This window comes from Pipistrellus hanaki, assembly GCF_964339955.1.
Source record: "Pipistrellus hanaki genome assembly, chromosome: 3".
In the NCBI taxonomy this organism is placed as follows: Eukaryota; Metazoa; Chordata; class Mammalia; order Chiroptera; family Vespertilionidae; genus Pipistrellus; species Pipistrellus hanaki.
The window spans coordinates 14,703,879-14,730,128 of NC_140505.1; the positions used below are offsets into that span (position 1 = coordinate 14,703,879).

The window sequence follows — 26,250 nt, forward strand, 5'->3', positions numbered from 1 at the left end:
CGATTGGCTGCCTCCTGCATGCCCCGCACAGGGGATCAAGCGTGCAACCCAGGTATGTGCCCTGACCAGGAATTGAACCATGCTGGTCAAGGCCCAAACACTGAGAGCAACCCAGGCTGGCCTGGATTTTATAAGGAATAGGAAGTAAAAACCAAACTGGATTTGGTTTTTAAAGGATGATTTTAACTACTGGCTTGGGTGGGGTGTGGGTGGGCGTGGTGGGGTGACTTTAGAGGTGAAGGGTGGAGGGAGCAGACCACAGAGGAGCTGAGATTATAATAGAGAGCTGATAGAGTAAATGATGCAAAGTGGAATGACAGACACCAGATACAGGACCAGCAGAACTTGCTGTTGAATTACATAGATGGAGAGGTGAGGAGTGCCTAGGACACATGTCAACTCATGGCCCACAGGCAGCACGTAGCCCATAAGTATTTTTTCGGCCCAGCCAATATAACGGTATGTAAGAAACATTTTAATAAAAATTTTGTAACTTAATTTTCACACTACCCTGTTATACATAATTATTAATAACGAATTATGTTCACTAATGACTGATTACTAGAATCATGTTGCATTCATTTCCCTTCCATGCCTTCCATACAGGCGCACCATTTCTCTCCACTAATACTAGCAGCGAATATTTTTTTTTATTTTTTTATTTTATTTTTTATTTTTTTAAATATATATATATTTTATTGATTTTTTCAGAGAGGAGGAGAGAGGGATAGAGAGCTAGAAACATCGATGAGAGAGAATTATTGACCAGCTGCCTCTTGCACACCCCCTACCAAGGATGTGCCTGCAACCAAGGTACATGCCCTTGACCAGAATCGAACCCGGGACCTTTCAGTCCACAGGCCGACGCTCTATCCAATGAGCCAAACCGGTTTTGGCAGCAGCAAATATTTTAGCAACCGATTGTCACCTCATTAGTCTTGTACTGCCTTGTTTGTTGTGTGCAACAGGAAATATTTTGCTTTCTGAGAACAGGAAAAATAGGGTTTTTTGCATTATGCTTACTAATCTGTGCAGTTATTCAGTGTCTCGTGAGTTAATGTTCAAGAAAAAATATTGTCATTAAAATGTTCTATTTTGTTAACGATGACTCATTTACTTCAGCCTTTTGTATTCAGCATGTCTCTATCAAAATAAACCTGTGTTTTGATGAAACTTGAAGCTTTTTGCGGTCCACATAAACTTAAACCTTGTTTATTTGGCCCTTGTTAGCCTTTGAGTTTGACATACTTGCTTTACTGAGATGGAGATCAAAGGACCAGCTCGTTGGAGAGAGAGCCAGACATGAATCGAAAGCTCTAGGTTTGATAAGACTTTGAGGCAGTAGGCAATTGAATAATCAGGAGTGAAGTTCAGTAAAGGATTAACCCGAGAAAGCCAGTAAGTAAAGGTACCTAATTTTTATGGGATTAATGAGCTCCTCGAGAAAGAGGTAAATTCACTGAACAAGGAAGAGGCCCAAGGGCCTAGCAGGAAGTCTTCTTTCTAGTCTCCATCTTAAAGAATGAAGACTAAAAATGAATGGTGGAATACTATGAGGTCATAATGATGTATGTTGGATTGGATTCAATGACTGAGCCTATGGACACCTAGATTGAGTTGAAATCAGCTAGTGGCCATACACCTCCGCCCAGAACTAGCTGACTCATCCAGGCAGCAGAGGAGGGGCGAGCCCCACTCTGGCCCCGCCTCGGCGGACAGGCCCCGCCCCCTTCCAGTCCTGCCAGGCGATCCAATCGCTTGCCGAGGTCATCGCTTTTCCCAGGCGCTCTTGTCGATCTGGACTCCAATTGGAGGCGGGGCCAAACCATGGCGGAGAAGGCTCAGAAGAGGTGGGTGTGCTGTTTGGGAAAAGCCTGCTCTCGGCTCTCTGCAGAGATGGAGCCTGTTCTGGTCGCCCACGGCGGGGACTGGGATGGCGTGTTACCCCCGGCACTCGGCCTGAATGCTCCCTGAAGCCCAGGCCTTGCTTCCGCGGGAGGAGGCGACCGAATGGGGATTGGAAGGCCTGGGAAGAGATGCGGAAGCGGGGCCGGGAAGGGCCTGCTCCTCCATCCGGGGCCCACCGCGCCGGCTCTCCCCGCCCCCCCCCCACGCGCCTGCGCAAAGGGGTCGGGGCGGAAGAAGGGGGCGGGAGTGAGGGAGGCGGGGGCCGTGAGGGCGGGGGGGTCGCCTCTTCCCTTCCGCTGCGCTCGGGGCGGCGGACCACCGGCGGCTCGGAGCTGCCTTGTCGGGTGTGTGTTCCCAGACACCCACGTCAGGGCTGGCCGCGCCCGTCCCTGCCGCCTGCCGCGGGCGGTGTGTGGGTGCGGACTGGCCCACGGTCACTGGTGCAAAAGGGGCCGCGCGGGGACGGAACGGAGACACTGCCCCGCGGGGACCGGCTGCTTCGTGACCGCGGGGCGGGGGCCGGAGCCGTGGCTTCCCCGGCGGTCTCCTTGCTGGGAGCTGGTCGTGGCGGAAAGGAACGGCTTAGGGGAGACACATGCTTAGAGGTGACCAGACGTCCCGCTTTTCGGGACAGTCCCGATTTTTAACAATTTGTCCCGCGTCCCGGGGCGTTTTAAAAAAGACGCCCGGGGACGCGGGACAAATTGTTGAAAATCGGGACGTCCGGTCACCTTAGCTTAGGTAAAACTGTGTCCATAAGCAGCAGTGATCCGCACCCTCTGCTAACTTTCTGAAAAAGAAAGACGACAAAATTTGTTTCTGGTGCCATACATTTATTTATTTTTTTAAAAAATATATTTTATTGACTTTTTTTTTTTACATAGAGGAAGGGAGAGGGATAGAGAGTTTGAAGCATTGACCATTTGCCTCCTGCACACTCCCCACCGGGGATGTGCCCGCAACCAAGGTACATGCCCTTGACCGGAATCGAACCCCGGACCCTTGAGTCCACAAGCCTGAGCCAAACCGGTTTCGGCTGGTGCCATACTTTTAAATGTTGGTTGTTTTACTTATGCAGGTAACTAATTTATTTCCTAAGCTACAGGGGAACAGATCTATGACTATTATGTGCAGTATACAGTAGTGTATACGGTGGAGATGAAGGTATTTCTTGTTGACTTGTTTTCTTTAAATAATATGTTTTAATGATTTTTTATAGAGAGGAAGGGAAAAGGATAGATAGGGATGAGAAAAAAAAAAACACAAACCTTTCATCTGCCTCCTGCACGCCCCCTACTGGGGATGTGCCTGTAACCAAGGTACATGCCCTTGACCGGAATCGAACCTGGGACCCTTCAGTCCACAGGCTGACGCTCTATCCACTGAGCCAACCCGGTCAGGGCTTGTTGACTTATTTTAATAGAACTTGGCTGCCTGCTGCTTCTCTGCCCCACCAGTCAGAGGCAGTGTGTCTACCCGGAGATGTTTGGACCATCTATTTTTTTAGTTGATATAAAGGTGAATTTAATTACTTCCTGCAGCACAGAGAAGTATGCTGACTGTGACACAAACTCTACCTGGGGCATTAAAACTGAAGACAGAGGGAGACTTGTGAATTGCTCCTGTCTTCACTTGTCAGGACAAATCAAATGTTAGATAATGCTCTTGTCATAAAAAATTAGAGGGAGGCTGAGGGAATGGAAAGTTGGGATGGGAAATAAGGTCTAAGACAAGAGGCATTTATATATAAAGCTTCATTTATTTGACCAAAGCTTAATAAATACATAGTTTAGCACACAAACTCACTCTAAATGAAAGGCATTAGAGAATTGCCATCTACAACTGGTGATACATTCAAGGATCACATCTCTCAAAGGAAAAATATCCGAAATGACAGGTTCTTTCCAGAAAACTTTCAACAGAAAAGAGATGATTGGTGCTAGGATAGTGATGCCCCACCAGTGAACTTTGCTTCCAGAAATTTCTAGACTCTGGGTTTCCGTTTCCTCCTCTGCAAAATGAGAGATTATTTTCTGAGTTACGTTACTGAAGTTTTTCTTTCTTACTCAGAAGAAAGGTTCTATATTTTCTGTGATTTCAGCAGAGTCAGGTGGCACATAGTAACCCAGATAGATCTTTTTCAAATTTCATGAACTTGAGCCTTGTACAAAGCTAGTGAATGTCAAAATGATGGAAATACCTGTAGCTGTGTCTAGTCTCACAAACATTTCTTGAAGTTAGACCCAGGGATTATTCGTTTTTTGTTTGATATATAGACTTTTTGCTTAGAGCTTTAAAAATATTTTGTGGTAGGAAGTTTTGTTCACTGAAATTTGTGGAAGAAGAATTTGTGCATGTCTTTAACTTTATCAACAGTAGGGAAGTTGATATGATTTAAAATATTTTTGGTATTACTTTGCACTTATATTGCAATATTTGGGGGGATTCTGAAATATGAATGATGGAGAGACATGTTAAAAAGAGTTTGTGCCCTGCATGTTTATATATTAATATTAGTAGAACTTATAAAATAATATTGATATGAGTGAGTCATTGCAATCTAGATTTCTGGTCCTTGCTGGTGGTAAAATAATTGCTGAAATGAGAAGATAACTTTTTGAAGAATTTATAAATCAAGGCAGTAACATTTTGGTCAACAAAGCTTCAATGGTTTCACATACCAGGTTTTAATAATTTTTTATTTTAAATATATTTTATTGATTTTTTACAGAGAGGAAGGGAAAGAGATAGAGAGTTAGAAATATCGATGAGAGAGAAACATTAATCAGCTGCCTCCTGCACACCCCCCACTGGGGATGTGGCCGAAACCAAGGTACATGCTCTTGACCGGAATCAAAGCCCGGACTCTTCAGTCCGCAGGCCGATGCTCTACCCACTGATTTCTAGAGAGAGGGGAGGGAGGGAGGGAGGGAGGGAAGATGAGGGTGAGAGAGGGTTTCGGCTTTAATAATTTTTTAAAATGCAAAATTCATGTCTTAGAAGGTAATTTGATAGCTTTTGTTGGTCTTACGAAGCTAGAACAAGGCGAGGCTGTCTGGTCTCCTAACTCCTACTTAATATTGTACTGGAAGTCCTAGCCAGAACAGTAAGGCAAGAAAAAGAAATAATATGCATACAAATTGGAAAAAGAACTAAAACTATCCCTATTCTCCGAACACAAAAGTTTTTACATGGAAAAGTCCAGAGAACCTACCAGAAAAGCTACTCGAACTGAGTGGGTTTGAGTGGGTTTAAGCAAGGTCACAGGACACAAGGTCAGTATACAAAATTTCTGTATTTTTATAATGTACTAGCAGTGGACAACTAGAAATCAAAATTTTGAAAAATCCAAATAGAATTCCAAAGTCAAAAATGGTATTATTTCATAGAAGCTGAGAGTAGATTTAATGCCATGAATAATAGCATTGCCCCTAAGAAAAAATTCTTTGCATAATGTGAAAAAGTTACTTACTGTCAATTTAATGGGAAAATCATTTGGTACAGTTATATCAGCACAAGACTCGGCTAGGGCAGCATTTAGCTAGATTCAGCTGTGTCAAAAGATCAGGGCAGAATATCAATATTTGTTTTGAACAGTTTGAACTATAAGTTATATCATTCGATAAGCAGTTTTATATACAGTTAGAAAATAAATAGGAACATGTATGCATTACACTGATTTTTATATTAATATTACCTTGCTGGTTAAATAATTTGAATATACACTCTTTTTCCCCTTTTTTACAAAAGTAGTGGCATAGTATATAAACTGTCCATTTTCTGGCTTTGCTTTTCTTTTTAATTTAATTTTATCATTATTATTATTTTAATCCTGAAGGATATTTTTTCCACTGATTTCTAGAGAGAGGAGAGGGAGGGAAGATAAGGGTGAGAGAGGGTGAAGGAGGGAGGGGGAGAGAGAGAGAAAAAAAAAACAAATATTGGCATGAGAGAGAGACATTGGTTGCCTCCCGTACACACCCCTACCGGTATGTGCTCTTGACTGGGAATTGAACCTGAGACCATTTGGTCTGCTGGCTGATGCTCTAACCATGAGCATCCAGCCAGGGCTGGCTTTCTTTTTCTTTTTTCTTTTTTTTCTTTTAGTCTGGAGATCATTTTAAATCTTTACATAATTATTCTTTTTTTATGATTGTGTTTTAGTCCATAGTATACTCTAATTTATTAACCAGTCCCCTACTAATGGATATCTGTGTTTTCAGCTTTTTGGTGCCGGTGTTGAAAGAAAAGGATTCAAGCCTCTTTTTCTCTTAAGCATTGTCATTAATAATAAGGGCTCATAGATGATTTTAGCCTAATGTATAGTATGCCAGCTGAAAAGTTTATAATATATTAAACCTTACCCTCTTACAATTTACATTTACTAGTATCCATCAATTTTTTTCTTAGCCCTTTTTCATCACAGGGTAGGGTGGCTTCTATAACAATATTTGTAAACCTCGCCCATACTAAATGTTACCTGTTTTCTCCCTTCAGTGTGAAGATTGCTCCTGGAGCAGTTGTGTGTGTAGAAAGTGAAATCAGGGGAGATGTAACTATTGGTAAGAAAATAGTTTACTCGTGTCGTTTCTCACGAAGTGATGTGACTTAATTTCAGTGTTTTACAGTAATTAGGTATTTTGTCTTGCTTCACTGATGTCCTGCTTTTGCCAAAGCAATCTATTTTCTCCCATAAGTGTTTTAGGTTTCTAAAAGGATATCATGTGATGTAGACTCTATTTAAACTTCTATCTGATAAACTAGTGAAGCAATTTAAATTATTCACTTTACATCTATTGTGTGCTAGCACAGGGATATAGCAATGAATAGAGCAGAAAAACATACTGCCAGTATGTTTTAATAATCTGTGTGAGCCATGAAGTGTGAGCCGTGAAGTGTGACAGTGTGAGCCATGAAGTGTGACAGACTGCAGTGAGCATTCTTGCACTTCACTTGTTGGGTTAACATGGACATATTTCTTAACCTCAGCAGCCTTCATTTTCCCCATGTGTGTCTCAGAATGGGTTTAGCTGCATGTAGGGGTGGCTTAAACATGCAAAGGTTTGCCTTCACTGGGTGGCTCAGTTAGTTGAAGTGTTGTCTCATATACCAAAAGCGTTGCGGGTTCAACTCCCAGTTTGGGCATGTACCTAAGTTTCTCCGGGCGCGTATGGGAGGCAACCAATCGATGTTTCTCACATTTATTTATTTTTTCTCTGTCTCCTTTCCTCTCTCTCTCTAAAAATTAATAAAAACATATCCTCGGGTGAGGATTAAAACAAAAAGATCTAGAAGTAGGTAGGTAATTCAAGTAGGTAGGTAAATCAATCAATTGATTGTCCAGGAATCCCAACCTTGCAGGCCAGAACGTGATGACTTAAAGTATCAAGTGTGATGTTAAGAAAGGGCAGGCATGGAGACAAAAGAGTGTACCTCTCAGTTGAGTCAGCTCCCTTTAAAATGTCATTCTGAAAGCTCCAAGTAACCCTTCTGTGTGATCGAATGCCTTAGACTTAGTCTTATGGACACATGTAGAGCTGTAGGGAAGGCTGGGAATGTAGTCTTAACTCATCCTTTTGCTTCCCTTAATAAAATAGGATTCTGTTACAAGGAAAAGGGGAGAATGGATATCCAGCGGCAATTAGCAGTTACTGTCACATGCAAAATAAGAGTTTCTACCTTCTAGACTTTTGAAGGATTAAATAAGAGAATATTTGGGGAAGTGATTGCCTGCAGCCTAACACATAGTGAGCCTCAATAAAAGTTAGCTAACATAGCGAACTGATAAATCTTGTCAGGGTAGCCTTGCTAGAGATCAATTCCAACAATTAAAACAAACGAACAATTCAATCTGTGGCAACTTATATGCCCATAACTAAGTTCCCCCAGGTTCTTTTACATGCTTTTACTGGATATGGTCCCCAGAGTAGAGGTAACGTGAATTAAGTACATTTTCAGAGAGAAAATATGCCTTGTTCCCTAAAGTAACAGTATCTTTCTTTAATAGGAAAAAAATCTTATAAATTTTAGTAAGTCTAATCTTTCAACCAATTTAGGCATCATGTATAAAACTAGTAAAGATTGTGCCAGTTGTTAAGGAACATCTTAGGAATTTGTCAGGTTGGATTTATCTTAAATTGATCAAATTTCGAGGTTTAGAAGGTGACCCTATTTATTTTCAGTGCTATGTTAATTCTTTGTTAACTCTTCAACCACCTGCAAACTCCGTATGAGAGAAATTAGGCCGTATGTTTATCAAACAGTCTTCTGCATTATTTCTATCCTGGTCTTTTTATGGTTTTCATCATGATTTGAGGAATGACATCTAATATTAGCTCACAAGATATTCTATAACTAGAAGGAAAATAATACTAAAATAATGTAGTTATTTGTATAAACTCTTCCTTTCATTCTACTTGTCCATTTTAAAGAATAAGTTTACATTATCCTCTCTTGTCTGATATCTCTACAGGCATACATGCACAGACAGTATACCTATATATGTTTGTTTATGTATTTCAGATTTGAAATAACTCCTGTTTTTTGCAGAAGCTTCTCTAGAATAGCAGTAAAGGCTTTATTTACCCTACGAAAAGAAAAGGTCAACCATGGACCACTGCATAGGATTGGGGCATGAGGGTCTCAGCAGTCAGCATTCGCTCTTCTGTTTCTCCCTCTCTCCTTTACTACTTTGTGCTCCTCTCCTTTCTTTATCCCAATTATCCTCCTACTTCCCCTAAGTGTTGAAATTATGTAAGTCAATATAGTACTAACTAAATATTTCCATATAATATTTGACCACTAGCTGATTGGAAATCTGATGGTTAGAATATAAAATGACAGTTCAACACAGATTTTCAGTGATGGATTGTAACATAAGAAGTAATAATTTTTTTTAATGGATCTAAGTTAATATGTGTTATGTTTACTTTGACCCTTTTTTAGAACAAGAAAATTTGCTCAAATACTTTATAGAAATATATCTACTTTAAAAATTAAGGAAAAGATTCAGAAGTAATATACCCATTGTCTTATCTTCCACAATTTTGGTCTCATTTTCATTATATGCGTTTCTTTAATTGTGCATATATAAATATGGAAATTTCCCAGAATTGATATTTAGATAGCCATTTCTATCATTGTTATATTTGGTATAAAATATCTTTATCCTTTGGCTACTATTTTTTAAAAATTTTAAAAATTGATTTTAGAGAGAAAATAAACATGAGAGGGAAAGAAAGAGAGAGAGAGAAGCATTGATTTGTTGTACTACTTATTTACACATTCATTGGTTGCTTCTTTTTTTTTTTTAAATTTGTTTTTAATCCTTACCCGAGGATATTTTTTTTTATTGATTTTTAGAGGGAGAGGAAGGAAGTAAGAGAAAGAGAGGAACATCGATTGATTGTTTCCCATATGTGCCCGATCTGGGTTCAAACCCACACCCTAGGTATGTGCCTTGACCTGGAATCAAACCCCAACCTTTTGGTGTACAGGACGCTCCAACCAACCGAGCCTCCGGGTCAGGGCCATTGGTTGCTTCTTATATGTGCCCTGACCAGAGATCACACCCACAACTCTGACGTATCAGGATAATGCTCTAAACAAGGTAGCTGGCCAGAGCATCCTTTGGCTACTATTAGGTCATCTTTTTTATATAATACGTCAAATTAGAAAGCTCCTGGGCAATTTATATATATTAAAGCCTAAATGACCGTTCGACTGGTAGCTATGATGCACAGTGACCACCAGGGGGCAGACACTCAACGCAGGAGCTGCCAAGCTGCGGTGACTTGGCTGCTGCAGTTCTCTGGTGATGCACTTGGAACCAGAAAGGAGGGAGCTGGATTCTGGGGTGCATCACCCAAGTACTGCCTTCTTGCAATCTGGGACCCCTCAGGGGATGTCCGAGAGCTGGTTTCCATCTGATCCCCGCAGGCCAGGCCGAGGGACCCCACCAGAGCATGAATCTGTGCACTGGGTCTCTACTATAATTGTAGAGTTAAATCACAGAAATAAATTATCCAATTAAAACTCGCTTTCCCTGCCATGTTTTATTTTTCACTTTATGGCTTTTATCGTTTTTGTTTTATATTAATTTGCCAGAAGAATTAGTTTGCCTTTTTTCTGTTGTGCTGTGGATATAGAGATTTGAGCATTTAATACAGCTGCTTTCTGGATTAAGTGGCAATAAATTCAAGTGTAGTTGAACGTATAGATTTTTCAGGATGTTATATATAACTTTTTATCCCCGCATTGGTTATACTCTTACTATATTATACCATTCTGGAATATTTGGGGGGGAAATGGTTTTCCTTTGCTGTGTGTTTCAGTGTAGTAGAACCCTAGAAAATCAGGTGTCTGGTTACTAGGGGTGTCGAACTCAATCAGAGAAGGGGCCAAAATCTAAAATCCAGCCTAAATCGCGGGCCGAATGGTTTACTGAACAGTCATAAACTGACAATGTCATAAACTGACAGCGGAGTGCAGTGATGACAGCGCGGTGTGGGCCAGATTGCAAGGCCTGGCGGGCTGGATTTGGCCTGCGGGCCTTGTGTTTGACACATGTGGGTTAAACAAAGAAACTAGTCCGAAGCTTTGAAGTATTTTCCTTAACCAGAAGCCCCATGACTCGAGGTGGCTCTGGAGCTGCTTCATTAGAGGCTGCTGAGAACAGACCGTGGGGAGAATAACAGCTCTCTTGTTAATTGTAATGTGGGTAAACGCGGTTTCATAACACCAAGCCTGCTCTTAATTAGGCTGCCTTGATTTATGGGCCATGCATTACTTCCTGTAGATTTTATTTTGAATGCTGAAGATATTTCAGAAAAGTACCGGTAAACACAGTCCTGTAGTCCCATAATAGAGTGAGAGGCCACCGTCTCCTGGGTCGGGACCGGGCTCGGCTGAGACATAGAGCGTGAAGGCAGAACTTGCCACAGTGTAAAAGCTCTGTGATGGAAACACTTGGTCCCACTTTATTCTGTCTTTCTCTTTATTATAGTTTTTAATTTAGATCAAAAGCTTCCCTTTAATTGTGGAAATCTTTTTCCATCAGGCAGAACAGTGGCTTTGACTTGAGAAATTCATGGACTACAAAGCAGTTCTTACAGGCACTTCAACGTGCAGGTCGAAGGAATCGTTTTAATTTTCAAAAGAAAGCTTGTGGCTTTTTCAGCTAGTTATTGACATATGAAAACGAACTCAAAGATTGCTTTCTGCGGCAAGGATGGAGAGGAAAAATGTCCTTAACCATATGAGGAGAATGGAAATTTGATGCAAGGAATGTCTCTCTGGCTATGTTGCATCAAGCCCAGCCAACCATTTAGAAAAATATTTCATCAGCCAGTAGGGCAACTCCAACTCTAGACACATTTATCCAAACAAGGAGATAAGCCAAATAGGGCTTCACCACATGTGGTGAGAAAATATACAAACTCCTCTCCCAGAAAGAGCCCAAGAAGGTTCACAACATCTTTAAAAAAAAAAAAAAAAACTTTCCATGGTTTAAAGCATTTTAACCTCAAGACCCTTGAACTTGGTTTGAATTCAGACCCATTCTAGGTAAAAGTGCTTCTTGCATTCAAAAAAGCATGGAGCAAACGGTGTCCACACTTGAGCATGCTGTCGCTGTCCGGGTGCTTGCCTCCAGCACAAAACCACGCCGAGACAGAGTTGCACTGGACGCATCCCTCACCTGAGCCAGCTCGTTCCTTTAAGAAGTTCACCACTCCAGCATGTCGTCACTGGTCCGAATGTACTACAGTGATTGATACCATAATTACTACCAATTTATCAGCTGGAATAGAAACACCCACGAGCCCGGGGTTTGGCTGGTGAGAAGCAAACACAGTCTTATGTACTGGACAGCAGTGAATCCATGCTTGGGTTTGCAATCCTTCGCTCCAACTGGCCCTCCAAAGTCAATGCAAGAGCTCTGCTCTCTGCGCACGCCACACAGGACAGTTCTGAGCACAGACATTGAAGATTTAACCACAGGGGCTGGTGACTGCCTCCTGGAGTGCTCACTAGTGCATGCCTATTGGGGGCAGAGGGAGGGGGGTTGGGAGGAGGAGACAGGGCCTGTGCTCCATGCAAATTATGGTGTACATGGGCAAATTTGGACTTTCTTTCAAAATAGGAGAGACCATTTAATCTTTCTTCCCAAATACGATAGTAAGTGCATACAGCCAGTACAAAATTAAAGAAGTTCACATTTACTGAAGTTCACATATTCTAACCTTTCTAATCTCTGCCCACAAAAGATCTACAGGAGGCTTAGGGGAACAATTCAGTTTTTCGTGGCCCATAACATTCGCTGGTACTTCACAACTCAAAGCTGGTAGTTTGACCTTTTATGTTGTTTCAGCCCGGACGCACCAGGACTTGTAGTTTGGCTGTGCCGCCACCAGGTGGAGGTAGTGTCTTAAACACAGATCTCACTCCCAGGGCAAGGCCCTCGGATTTAAAACCAGCTTTCCAGTTATGTACTAACTTATTAATAACGATGATTAAATATAATCATTAAATATAAGGAAACACCTGGCTAAAATAGTTCAGGCATTTTTTATTTTTTATTTTTATTATTATTTTTTCATATTTTTAATTAAATTATTATCTGTGTACATATTTTAACATTGGCCCCCTCCCCCATACATACCCTAGTTCAGGCATTTTTTAAATATCATGTAAGAAGACATGAGATGGGATTCGTTTAATTTTTAAAAATTTGTGTTTATCTGTCTTGTTTTTTGTATAATTAGCATGTATTATATCATCTTTGAAAGGGGATAAAGCAAATTCTAAAGAAACACAGGTCCCAGTGGTACCTTTATCTTGTTAGTCCATTCTGGGAAATCTTCTTGCAAGTCTGCTTGTTATCAGAAGCTACCACTTGAGGACCAGCTGAATATCCAGTGCTTCCGGCTACTTATCTCACAGTGGCAAAGGATCTGCTTTTTATCACAGCCCTGATGATCTCCTCCTCCCGTTCACAATTTTTAATACTAGTGTAAAAGATGCCCGTAAGACTCGTTTTACTACCTTAAAATAAGGGGCAGAAATTTCTCTCCTGGTTAAAAGGATGCAGTGTCCTGATGATCCTTTTCTTCTGTGTCCCTGACCAGGAGTTACTTTGCTGACCACGATAAAGCGATTTGCTAGCTCTCAGTGTCAGATAGGGATGGGCCTCTGTTTTTTAAGAACTATGGACCAGACCCCATGATGTCCCTTTCAAACATTATTTCCTGTAATTCACCCCATGATGTGGTTATCGATCTCATCTTTTTGTAGATGGGAAAACGGGCTTTTGAGAGATGAAGCACATAGATGAGGCTAGAGTCTAGACTTTCTAGACACGGGGTGGGGTGCTGGCTGGGGCTTTCATTACAAAGGAAACTCAAAATAGGTTGTGTCCCTTTACCATAGAGCATTTTGAAGTAAAATGTAAATCTAGGATTGTGCAAACTACATGCTGAAATTGGTTCAGACAGCTGGAATATCTTATTTCAAAGAGACCCAGTGTTTGCTTCAGTATTGTTTAACACTTCACCCAGAGTGATAACATCTAAATGCCCATTATGAAGGAATTGGTTAAATAAATTATGGCATATTCACATGATGTGAAATACTATTTAGCCATTAAAAATAATATCTACTAGGGTGTACTGATATGGGAAATGACCATGACTTATTAAGTGAAAAAAAGCAAATTATAGAATAGGTACTGTTCCTTATTTATTTATTTTTTTAAGTCTGTGCTTGTAATCCATATTTTTTCTCCTTCCAGTTGAATTTACTTTTTGCCTGTCTAATGAGATATGGCTTATATACAATAGCACTTAAGTCTGGGATATACCTCAGACTTTTACCTAAAAATAGTTACCTCTAGGTAATGGGATTAGCATGAGAGGATCTTTGCACTCTTTGCTTTGTTTGAATTGTTTTGTAATGAGCATGTATTCCTTTAATAAATTGGGTGTATTTTCTTTTAATCCTCACTCAAGAATGTATATTTTTTGTTGTTGATTTTAGAGAGAAAGTGAGAGAAACATAAATCAAATACCTCCCATACATGCCCCAAAGGATCAAACCCGTAACAAATTGTGTGTATTTTTTAACAACAACAAAAAAGACTAAGGTGTTCACAATCATGGTCAAGTTGAGAAGCTTCCCAAGGACCAAAGACACTCCATCTTCTATCCTGAAATCTGTCCTGAATTGGGGAATTTACTTCAGCAGCTGAAGGTTTGGGGACCCGGGGTTGATTCTATTGTAATTAGCTGGTTATTAATAACAGGAACGAAGCAAAGGGAAGGCCAGACATTATAGGATTGTTCCCTGCAAACCATTGGGAGAAAGACACATGCCCAGTAAAGTTGGGGTGACAAGGAAGTTGCTGTGTCAGTCACATCTGGGAACAGTATAGAGGTCATTGGCCAGAATGGGCGTGGCCACAGCAAGTGTGTGAAGAGTTGGGATACTGAATTCCCTGAAAAAGGAGTTCACTGCCTTGTGCTCTTGGCTCTCTTGGGACTCGTCTTACTCAGTGCTGGTGGGGCTCTTTTGCTCCTGCTTTCGCACAGCCATGAGGACCCACACACAATGGACTAACAGACTGTAATTAGTCTGATGTTAAACTGGACCCAGTTCCACCATAGAAAGAAAACTCTGGACGCTGGCTGTGGTTTATTATTATTTTTTAATCCTTACCCAAGGATATTTTCCCATTAATTTTTAGGGAGAGTGAAAGGGAGGAAGAGAGGGCAGGGAGGAGAGAGAGAGAGAGAGAAACATCGATGTGAGAGAGAGACATCGATTGGTTGCCTCCCACACACACCTGGTCCAGGGCTGGGGGTGGGGGTGGGGGGGAGAGAGAGAGAGAGAGAGAGAGAAGAAAGAAAGAGGGAGAGAGAAAGAGAAACATCGATGTGAGAGAAACACACCGATTGGTTGCCTCCCACACACACCTAGTCCAGGGCTGGGGATCAAACCTGCAGCCCATTCACGTGCCCTTGTCCAGGAATTGAACCCATGACCCTTTGGTGCCCAGGCTGACACTCTAACCACTGAATCATACTGGCCAGAGCTGGCTGTGGTTTTAGCTCTACTAAATCCTCAGCTGCACATCTCCCAGGACTGGATTAAGGGAAATGGAACTCTGGAAACCCACAGGTGTAACTCCGTGGAAATAAAGCTTTCAATGATATCTCCTCCTCCTGAGGGGGCCTCTGGATATGATTATTCCAGTGGAACCCCGAGAACCCCACTCCCGCTAGCAACGGGAAGAGACAAGCCACATTTTTCTCCCATGACAGGGTGACAGAAATAGCAAAGCCGCTCTCTTGTTATATCTTACTAGACCAAGTGTGCTTTGACTGTGCATCCTGTGGTAGCTCCCCCCACCCCTTTGTCAATCTCCAGCTCCTCGTTGTCAGGGAAAAAAGAAGCTGCGCTCGAGGCTTTGGGCACCTCGCTCATTCTAGTACCCTTGTGAGTGAGTGTGTGAAGCGCTCCCAGTTTTTAAGATGACAAGCTCAGAGGGCAAAAACAAAATGTCCCTTTTGTTTCCGCATAACATATAGCACCGAATCTTGCCTGTCACAAGCAGATCACGATTATTGAATAAGTTAGCAATTTATACAATTGGATTTCATGGCCAGTGTCTCCCTCCCCACTTTCTGTCAACCCTCTGCCTCTCTCTTTTACTCTCAGAATCCGTTACTTCCTGCCGGTTTACCAATGAAAATAGCTTTGGAATTGGGATGGGTAGAGCGGGTGTTGGAGGGCGAGGCTAAAATGAGGTTGTTTTCTCATCAGTGGTTTCGTTATCACCGGCTTGGGGGCCCTGTGGGTGGGTGGGAGCCGGGAGAGGGGTGTGGAGGCATTCCAGAGCCTGTGCTTGGGCCGAGCAGTGGGGAAGGTGATGTGTGAGAGCCCTTTCCTGCCGCGTGAGCTGGGAGTCACTGCCTCAGGTCTCCCGGCATCAGAGTACAGGCCTCCAGAAATCCCATTCGGCTCCTTCCACCGGATCCCTTCTGCCTTTTACTGGCTAAAGGTCACGTCCTAGACCAGACAACAGAAGCTCTGCTTCCTCCCCATGGGTAAACTTGTATAGGGATAGTGGTAAAGTAACAAAGCTAAGGTTAGTTTCCGTATTTTCTGACTCCCATCCGGCCCCTGTTCCCTCTTGAATCATTTAACAGACAGACTGACCCTGTAGTACACTAGCATAAGGAAGTGTTAGGTGGTTCACCTTTGCGAAGGAAAGGAAGGAAGAGAATTAACTTTTATTGCCAACTATGTGTCAGAAGGCCGGCTCTACAAATATTATCTCATCGAATCCTTACAACAAACAGCAAGCCTGGTATTTTCACCACCTCCCTTTCGCCGCCGAGATAACAGGGCCTTCAACATAGAGGGCGAGCCAGGGCTGTCTGGCTCCAACGCCTGGGCTGTCTCCACTCACCTTGGCTTGAGATTTGGCACCAAATGCTCATGATAACAGCCGAGGAGATAACATTCGCAGAGTGCCTTGTGTGGTGCCTGGCACATACTTTAGAAAATGTTCCTCCCCAGCGCCTCCCCCCCCCCTTTCCCCCCCCACCTCAGTCACCTCCTGTGCTGTTTGAAGCAGAGGCTCCCCTGATCATCTCTTCCCACCATCCTTTTCACAGGACCTAGGACAGTGATCCACCCGAAAGCACGAATCATTGCGGAGGCCGGACCCATAGTGATTGGTGAAGGTAACCTGATAGAAGAACAGGCGCTGATCATAAACGCGTGAGTGAGACCCCTGAAGTGCCACAGATAGTGTTTTTATTAACTTCACCTACCTGCAGGAACATTTCACACCTGACTTCTGGAAAGCCCATGGTGTTAGAACTAGAGAAGCATTAAGGATCATTTGCACAGAAGGGATTAGTAAATGAGGAAAGGAAAGACCAGGTGAGTGAAGAGACTGGTCCCAAGTGAGGCAGCTCCTTGGTGGGTGGAGGCAGACTAGTCTCTGAATCCGATAATCTTCCCCTCACATATCACTACCTCCTCTACTCCGTAAGCAAACATTTCCCAGGATCCTCTAATGTCCCAAGTGCTATGCCGACCCCCAAGATGAGCGTCTTTTGGTTGGATTTCTTGGCTCTAGCTCAAATGTTATCTTCATATTCTTTGAAGGGGTTTTATTTATATTTGAAAAAGTTGGGGTCCTAAAGGTGATTTTAAAGATTAAAAAATAATAAAACATTAGAACATGGGCATGATCTTAGCGAGCTAGAGTGTAATACCTATGAAAATTTCTTAAGCATGTTGGCAGGAAATTCAAGCTTATACCTATTAGGTATATATTATATAGCAATAATGTGTGGAATTTTTAACAAAGACCTTGGGAAAATATTTAAGTGATAAAGAGATTTCTTTGGACGGGAGGTCTTAAAGCTTACTTAGGATTTGGGGGTTTCTTACTATATTAAGCAATTTCTTTTTAAAATATATTTGGGCACCTTTATCATGAGTCTTATTAATAATAGCTATATTCTGCAGTAACTCAGCTGTCGGGGATAAACCATTTTAAAATGACTTCCTTCTCTTAGAGCACAAATTGTGCGTGCATACACACACAGGGACCCTGACCCAAGACCGAACCCAAAACCTTGGTGAATCCAGACGACGCCAATTGAGCCATCCAGGTTACCAGGGCTTAGACCACAAACATTTATGTTCCAGTATTTCAGCTAACCACCTGACAGCATAAAACAATTATTTTACGTGAATATCTGTTTACGAATGAGTATTAAGAATGGAAAATGTTCAACTTAGGCATGATTTTGATTCCAATTCAACAAGCTAAAAGTCATAGCCAGTATCTTTCTTACCTTGTCCTGGAGAAGACCCTCTGAGCTTTGAGTGTAAAAAAATAAAAGGAAGGCTCTCCTCCTGTGACTTCTTTACATTTCAGTACTTATTTTTTAACTCCGAATCAAGTATAAGGAATAAATAATTCACTTGGATTAAGAAGTTACTTATTTTAAGCTTGATTAGGTCAAATTGAGAGAATGAACCCAAATTCTAAAATTGGAGAATTACATATTCCATTACTGAGTTGATGATTTGTCTCTTCTTTTTATAGTTACCCTGATAATATCACCCCTGACACTGAAGATGTGGAACCCAAGCCTATGATCATTGGCACCAACAACGTGTTTGAAGTTGGCTGTTGTATCCTTTACAACAATTTAGGACAAACCATTCCTGGCTGCTTTTTAATTCCTAAGACTTTGTAGAAATTGTCATAGTTTATCTATCAAATATATTTATTATGTATATGTTAATTAGATTTTTAGGGGTTCACTATCCAGTTCTTTGAGGAGATACAGTTGCAGTGTATCAGAAAAATGATTCCCCCTCTTCTACTGAATAACCCGGGAGAGTAAAGGAAGAATGCCATTTTCAGATGTGCTTGCACACAGGTGTACACACACAAACACACCTTTAGCTCAGCATTTTGAAGGCACCATCTTGTTCTTGTAACCTGTTGATAGGTAGCAATGACTAAGTGACAATAGACACAGAAACAGTAAAACTAGCTTCTGTCCTGACGGAAGAACCACGGTTGCTTCCATTTGACTCCTATATAGCTTTAGGGTAGGGGTGTCGAACTCAATCAGAGAAGGGGCCAAAATCTAAAATCCAGCCTAAATCGCGGGCCGAATGGTTTACTGAACAGTCATAAACTGACAATGTCATAAACTGACAGCGGAGTGCAGTGATGACAGCGCGGTGCGGGCCACATTGCAAGGCCTGGCGGGCTGGATTTGGCCCGAGGGCCTTGTGTTTGACACATGTGCTTTAGGGTGATAGTACATCGTCTGAAGCAAGGAAATGGTGGATGGGGATGAAAATATTTCATTGTTTTTCCCCCTGAGTGCTTGATTTTTTTTGTATTCAAAAAAGATGGTAAAGATTTTTTTTATGTTGTCAGAAAAATATTATTTTATAACGAAAAATACTTGGGAGGATAAAAAGCTAAATGTTTAACAATAGCAAAACATTTATGTAAAACATAAAATGGACTATTGTGACCATTAAGCGGCCACTTAAAATTATGTTTTTAACAATTTTAATGGTATGTAATAATGCTCATAAATTTAAAGGGACCAAGTAAAGTGAGCTGCAAAAGTTCATACAGCTTGATTTTGTAGTTTGATTCCCAGTTATATAAAGGGAAATATACATAATTATATAAAGTTATATCAAACCATCAACAGTGTTATCATTAAGTTGTTGAGTGATAGGTATTTAACTTTTTAAAAACAATTATGGAAGTATGTTACTCTTAGAATTGGGGCATGAGGTGCTCATTTCTTTAAAAGACATAGAAGCTATTTATTTATTCTTAGAGATATTTATATTGAAAGATTAAAATGTTACTTTCAGTAACCCCTGAGCAAGGAATTTTGGCCAGGCTGAGCTTGCATGGCCCTTCCCACGCCTGTCCTCTGCCCCAGGCAGGAAAAGGTCATAGTGAATTAGGGGGAGAAGGAACATATTTAATATTTACTTAACTCTGGCTTACAGATTCCCAAGCCATGAAAATGGGAGATAATAATGTCATTGAATCAAAAGGTAAGCTATGTTGGCAGTTTTATTGTGAAAAGTGATTTTCTCCTTTCTCTTTATGGTATCTGGAATGCAACCTAAGTAAAGGCATACCTCACTTTAGTATGCTTTCCAGATAATGGGTTTTAATCAACATCCAGGCAAGACCCTCTACCAACAAAAAGATTACAGCTTGCTAAAGGCTCAGATAATGGTTAGCAATAAAGTATTTTTTTAATTAAGGTGTGCACATTTTTTCTTTAGACATAATGCTGTTGTACACTTAGTAGACTACTGTGTAGTGTAAACATAACTTTTATATGCACTAGAAAGTCACAATTTTTGTGTGACTCATTTTATTGCAATATTTGCTTTATTGTGGTAGTCTGGAACCAAACCTGCAATATGTTCAAGGCTTACCTCTACAAACTGTGGCAAAGTGGTATGCATGGGAGTGGACTAAAATAGCTGTGAGATAATTCTGTTCTTTGCCTGTAAGGATTCCAATCCAGAAATGAATTTAATACATTAAATTAAAAATTCAGCTGTGTATATTTAAATCAGAACTGAAATTTATGGAAAGTGTAAATGAAAGTTTGGGAAAAGATTTCTACTAAATAATGCACTAATGTCAATGATAATTTAGTGGATTAATGTTATTGTAGAATTGTTAAAAATCAGTTTGTCGCCCAAACCGGTTTGGCTCAGTGGATAGAGCATTGGCCTGCAGACTGAAGGATCCCAGGTTCGATTCCAGTCAAGGGCATGTACCTTGGTTGCGGGCACATCCCCAGTGGGGGGTATGCAAGAGCCAGCTGATCGATGATTCTCTTTCATCGATGTTCCTATCTTTCTGTCCCTCTCCCTTCCTCTCCGTAAAAAATCAGTAAAATATTTTTAAAAACTCAATTTGTCTAGCCATTTGCTTTATTTAATTAAAAAAAAAATATATATATATATATATATATTTATTTTATTGATTTCAGAGAGAGAGGGAGAGGTAAAGAGAGAGAGAAACATCAGTGATGAAAGAGAGTCACTGATTGGCTGCCTTCTGCACGCCCCACACTGGGGACAGCCTGAAACTCAGGCATGTGCCCTAACTGGGAATTGAACTGTGACCTCCTGAGCCACTCCAGCCAGGCCATTGCTTTTTTTAATTTCAGGTCTACTACCCTAGCCAATCAGGATCAGATCTAAGCTACATATCATAAATAGGGCCAGGCAGGGGTTCATGTAAAGCCACCAACCACGACTGGGAAGTAGCTCCAAGAACTTGTCCCATGAAGGTCCAGAAAGACTCTGCACAATGAGACTTCTTTAGGATATTGCTTTATCTTCCTTGGTTCTCATTGGAATGAAATAAAATGCTTCTCTTTTTAAATAATGAAATTCGACTTTTCTGATTCCACTTAGTGGTTTTATTTTATTTTATTATTATTTTTTAAATATATTTTATTGATTTTTTACAGAGAGGAAAGGAGAGAGATAGAGAGCTAGAAAAGTCGAGAGAGAAACATCGACCAGCTGCCTCCTGCACACCCCCCACCGGAGATGTGCCCGCAACCAATGTACATGCCCTTGACCGGAATCGAACCCAGGACCTTTCAGTCCGCAGATCGACGCTCTACCACTGAGCCAAACCGGTTTCGGCTTAGTATTTTTTTTTTTTTTAATATTTTATTGATTTTTTACAGAGAGGAAAGGAGTGAGATAGAGAGCTAGAAACGTCGATGAGAGAGAAACATCGACCAGCTGTCTCTTGCACACCCCCCACCGGGGATGTGCCTGCAACCAATGTACATGCCCTTGACCGGAATCGAACCCGGGACCTTTCAGTCCGCAGACCGATGCTCTACCACTGAGCCAAACTGGTTTCGGCGGCTTAGTGGTTTTATTTTAATTTGGTTGCCAATTATTATTACCATTGTCATTGTCATTTTCTATTTATTATATACCTATTATGTGTCAAACCTGTGCTCAGCCCTATACATTTACTATCCCATTTTATTTCTTACAACAAAATGAAAAAGTTTCCATTTATTGATAAACTTGCTCAGAGAATTTACAGTGACTGCCCAAGGTCGGTTTTGAATACTAGTCTGGTACGTGCCTCTGTGTTACTCAAATTCTGAAATGAAGTGTTTTCTTAAATTTTTTTTCTTAAGCCAGTTTGCATTTTTATACCTAAATCATCGTAGAAAATAAGAGTGTTCTAATCAGTTGATGCCTTAATTGTAATTCTTCCTTTGTTTTCCCTGCAGCATACGTAGGCAGAAACGTAATATTGACAAGTGGTTGCATTATTGGGGCTTGTTGCAACCTAAATACATTTGAAGTCATCCCTGAGAATACAGTGATCTATGGTGTAGATTGCCTTCGTCGGGTGCAGACTGAGCGACCGCAGGTACCATATCCTCTTCCTAGAGAGTTCTTTCTAGCTGCTATTTTCCCCAAAATACCACATAATTGTTTTAATGGGGCAGCAAGTCCACTATTTAAAAAAACTCATGATTACAGTAAAACATCACAGAAACATTCCTAAAATTAGAACTTATCTGCAGTGGAATTATTCACTCTTTAATTAATATAAAAAATATGCACAATATGACAATGACAAAACTTGATTATAGGAAAAGAAAATTCAGAGATGTTATTCCTAAATGTATTTCCTTATGTATTTTCACTGAAGATTTATCACGAAATCTTAAAAAGTATTAATTCCTCCTAAAATATCAATCTTCAAGGGTTAGGAGTGACTCTTCCGAATTTATACTGGACAGTCAGCTGGGGTTCATCGATTAGTTTACTAACAGAGGTTGAAAATAATGCAGCATGTGAATATCCAGGTGTGTTTGGATAATTTCCTGGCTTATGAGAAATTATCCCCTCCTAATAATCAAGAGTAATGAAGTGCACGTATTTGGAGTTTCTTGTGAGAGCAGTAGATGAATAAGAAAGGACATTTGGAACTTCCTTTTGACATCTGATCGGAATCTGGCGCCTCATTGGTTGGTACACTCAATATACTTTTTTTAGTTACCCAACCTCCTTCCACTCCTCCAGAAGAAAATATTTTTCAAGACATTTATTACTTTGCCTCTGATTCTTAGCCATATTTTATCAGAAATTTAAACTCTAGTGCTTTGGGGTTATTCTATTTCTGTAATATTTGCCTTTTATTATTACTGCTAGAGGACCAATGTACGAAATTCATGCAAGGGGCTCATAATCCCCACCCACTGGTTATTCTGAAGGTTGTTCTGGAAGGTTGTTCTGCCATCAGTCTAATTGGCATATTAGCTCTTTATTATATAGGGCTATTATTAGAATTAAGTATTCTGTCGACTGAAAAGGAAAAAACCAATCCCATATTTTTTACTATCTTTCTACATAACAGCAAAAGTGATTAAAGAGGGAGAAATGAAGCTGGAGCTGGGGAAGGGAGATTAGAATTGAGAAGGAATAGCTGATATTTAATACACAATGGTATGTAACACTTTTCATAAAGATTATATAGAAGTTCTCATTGAAAAATGATTCCTCATGGACAGATACATGCAAAAGAATGAAACTAGGTCACCAACTTACACCATACACAAAAATAAACTCAAAATGGTTACAGGACTTAAACATCAGACGGGAAACCATAAAAATACTAGAAGCATCCACAGGCAGCAAAATCTCAGACATATGCCAAAAGAACTTCTTCACTGATACTGCCCCTAGGGCAATGGAAGCTAAAGAGAAAATAAACAAATGGGACTACATCAAAATAAAAAGCTTTTTTACAGCAAAAGAAACCATCAACAAAACAATAAGAAAGCCCACTGTGTGGGAGAACATATTTGCAAATGTTACCACTGATAAAAGTTTAATCTCCAACATCTACAAACAGCTTATACAACTAAATAAAAGGAAAATGAATGATCCAATTAAAAAATGGGCAATGGACCTCAAAAGAAGACAGAAGGAAGGCCAAAAGGCACATGAAAACATGCTCAAAGTCACTAATTGTCCGAGAGATGCAAATCAAAACAACAATGTGGTACCATCTCACACCTGTCAGAATGGCCAACATCAACAAATCAACAAACGACAAGTGTTGGCGAGGTTGCGGAGAAAAAGGAACCCTCGTGCACTGCTGGTGGGAATGCAGACTGGTGCAACCACTGTGGAGAACAGTGTGGAGTTTCCTCAAAAAACTGAAAATGGAACTCCCATTTGACCCAGTAATCCCACTCCTAGGAATATATCCCAAGAAACTAGAAACACCAATTAGAAAGGATATTGCACCCCTATGTTCATAGCAGCACAATCTACAATAGCTAGGATTTGGAAACAGCCTAGAACTGATGAACCAAAAGATAGATATAGAGACAGTAAAGCAACAAGCAGACTGTCAATTTACAGTGGGGAGGGGAGGAAGATCTGGGGGAGATAATAGATCAACCGAAGGACTTGTATACATGCATATAAGTACAACCAATGGACACAAAACTCTGGGGAGGGGGGATATGTATGGGAGGGGAGGACAATGTTAAATTATGTACACAGATAATAAATGAATAAAAAATGGGGGGGAAAAAAGAAAAAAGAAAAATGATTCCTCAGACTCAGTGAATCAGAGTGTCTAGGAGAGTGGTCAACAAACTCATTAGTCAACAGAGCCAAATATCTACCGTACAATGATTGAAATTTCTTTTGAGAGCCACATTTTTTAAAGTTAAACTATATAGGTAGGCATATTGTTATTAATTAGGGTACCCCTAAGCTGGCCTTTGCTAAAAACTCAAAGATTAGTTTACTAACAGAGGTTGAAAATAAATACAGCTTGTGAATATGCAGGTGTGTTTGGATAATTTCCTGGCTTATGAGAAATTATCCCTTCCTAATAATCAAGAGTAAGGAAGAGCACATTACTCCAGCTCCAGCTTCATTTCTCCCTCTTTAATCATTTTTGCTGTTACGTAGGAAGATAGTGAAAAAATACGGGATTGGTTATTTCCTTTTCAGTCTACAGAAATAATTTGGCTCATGAGCCGCAGTTTGCCGACCACTGGTCTAGGGCAAGGACCAAAAATAATATTTTTCAAAGTTACTCTTAGGGAGCTTTACAACAGGGAAGCTTGGGCAAAGCTAGCATATGAAGAGTGAAGATCAGATGAGTATTGCAGATGTGTGCTAGGTAGGTCTTGTGGAAAGCTGTGTACTCTGGGTATTTTACTTATGTTGTCTTCTGTAACTGGAATTTTTTAACGTTTTAGAGGCCAGGGTGAAATCTATAAAAGCAGTGTTGAAAACTGAGTCATTTACATATTCATTTACATAGTCATTTACAGTGATAATCATCTGTAATTCCATAATCTAGTGATCATCATTTCTATCTGTACTCTTATATATAAAACTAGAGGCTAGTGCATGAAATTCGTGGGGGGCGGGGGGGTCCCCCTCAGCCCAGCCTACACCCTCTCCAATCTGGGACCCTCTCAGGGGATGTCCGACTGCTGGACATCCCTCTCACAATCCTGGACTGCTGGCTCCTAATTGCTCACTTGCCTGCCTGCCTTGTCGCACCCAACTGCCCCCATCTGCTGGCCTGGTCATCCCTAACTGCCCCCCCTGCCAGCATAGTCACCCCAACTTCCTCCCTTTGCTTGCCTGGTTACCCCACGCAGCCTGCTTGTTCAGTCGTTTGGTCATCCCTCACTAACCCCCCTGCCAGCCTGGTTGTAGGCAGCCATCTTGTGAGGGCGTGAGGGTCAATTTGCATGTTACCTCTTTATTATATAGGATATTTGGCTTTTCTAATTATCAAATTTAATATATTTGTTCACTGTAAATTTTCTTAAAAATGGGGTAAGCAGTAGTAAATCAGTGATAATCATCTGTAATTCCATAATCTAGTGATCATCATTTCTATCTGTACTCTTAACTTGGCTTTCTGCTAGTTCTTAATGATCTTTTCATTTCAGCCCCAGACACTACAGCTGGATTTCCTAATGAAAATCTTGCCAAACTATCACCACTTAAAGAAGACTACGAAAGGAAGCTCAACTCCAGTTAAAAACTAAGAACAAGTTGTGACATCAAGATAATACTTTGCACTGTCTTTTGAAAGGGCCACAAGTGTTTATGCCTTCTTAGCAGCATAATACAGGTTGATTTTATTTTGTAAAACAAACTTAGAAAGTGGTGGATTTTCATTATAACTGTTCTCTATATTTTAATTAAATGTATTATTTTCCTATATCCCTGTTCCTTTTCTGATAGTTTACAGATTTTGTTTCTTTTGTTATGTAAAATGTTAGATACAAATTTTATTTACACAAAAGACTACCTGTGATAAGGAAAGACATATTGTTATGTATTTATATTCTGCCACATACTAAACTAAATAAAAAAATGTTGATGACAGGACTTTTAGTGAGCTTATTTTAATCAATTTTTCTATTTACTTTAGCTTTCCCAAAAATAACTCTTTTAATTTTTATTATGTACTGGCTGTATTAAAGCTAATGTGTTTGCCTTTTCATTTGGTGGATTTGTAGCTTTTTAAAATGAGGTGAAATTTTAGCAACTATTGAATTAATTCATTTTGTTTCCAAGAAAAAAATATTTTTTTCTTTTTAGTAAAACAAAAATGGTCAGGGAAAGATATCGTATTCAATAGAGTACAGAGTCAAAAAGAATGATGTCTGATGAAAATGACAAGTGACCATTAATTGTGTGGTTCTTTTTGGTTTC

General features: G+C 40.5%; 2 protein-coding genes across 3 annotated transcripts in view; one reads left to right on the forward strand and one right to left on the reverse strand.

Moving 5' to 3' along the window:
* The window catches only part of MBOAT4 (membrane bound ghrelin O-acyltransferase MBOAT4), a 117,632-nt gene that overhangs the window by 7,990 nt on the left and 83,392 nt on the right, over positions 1-26,250 (reverse strand). The window lies entirely within an intron of this gene.
* DCTN6 (dynactin subunit 6) lies at positions 1,725-25,923 on the forward strand. 2 transcript variants are annotated; one of them, XM_084877073.1, is made up of 7 exons: positions 1,725-1,850; positions 6,406-6,470; positions 16,584-16,689; positions 18,035-18,123; positions 19,483-19,530; positions 21,768-21,910; positions 25,479-25,923. In XM_084877073.1, the coding sequence occupies exons 1-7, from the start codon at positions 1,828-1,830 to the stop codon at positions 25,575-25,577; spliced, it is 573 nt and encodes a 190-aa protein (XP_084733199.1). In that variant the 5' UTR covers positions 1,725-1,827; the 3' UTR covers positions 25,578-25,923. The 2 variants fall into 2 exon arrangements, with proteins under 2 accessions (XP_084733199.1, XP_084733198.1); XM_084877072.1 differs by lacking the exon at positions 1,725-1,850 and adding an exon at positions 1,886-2,252.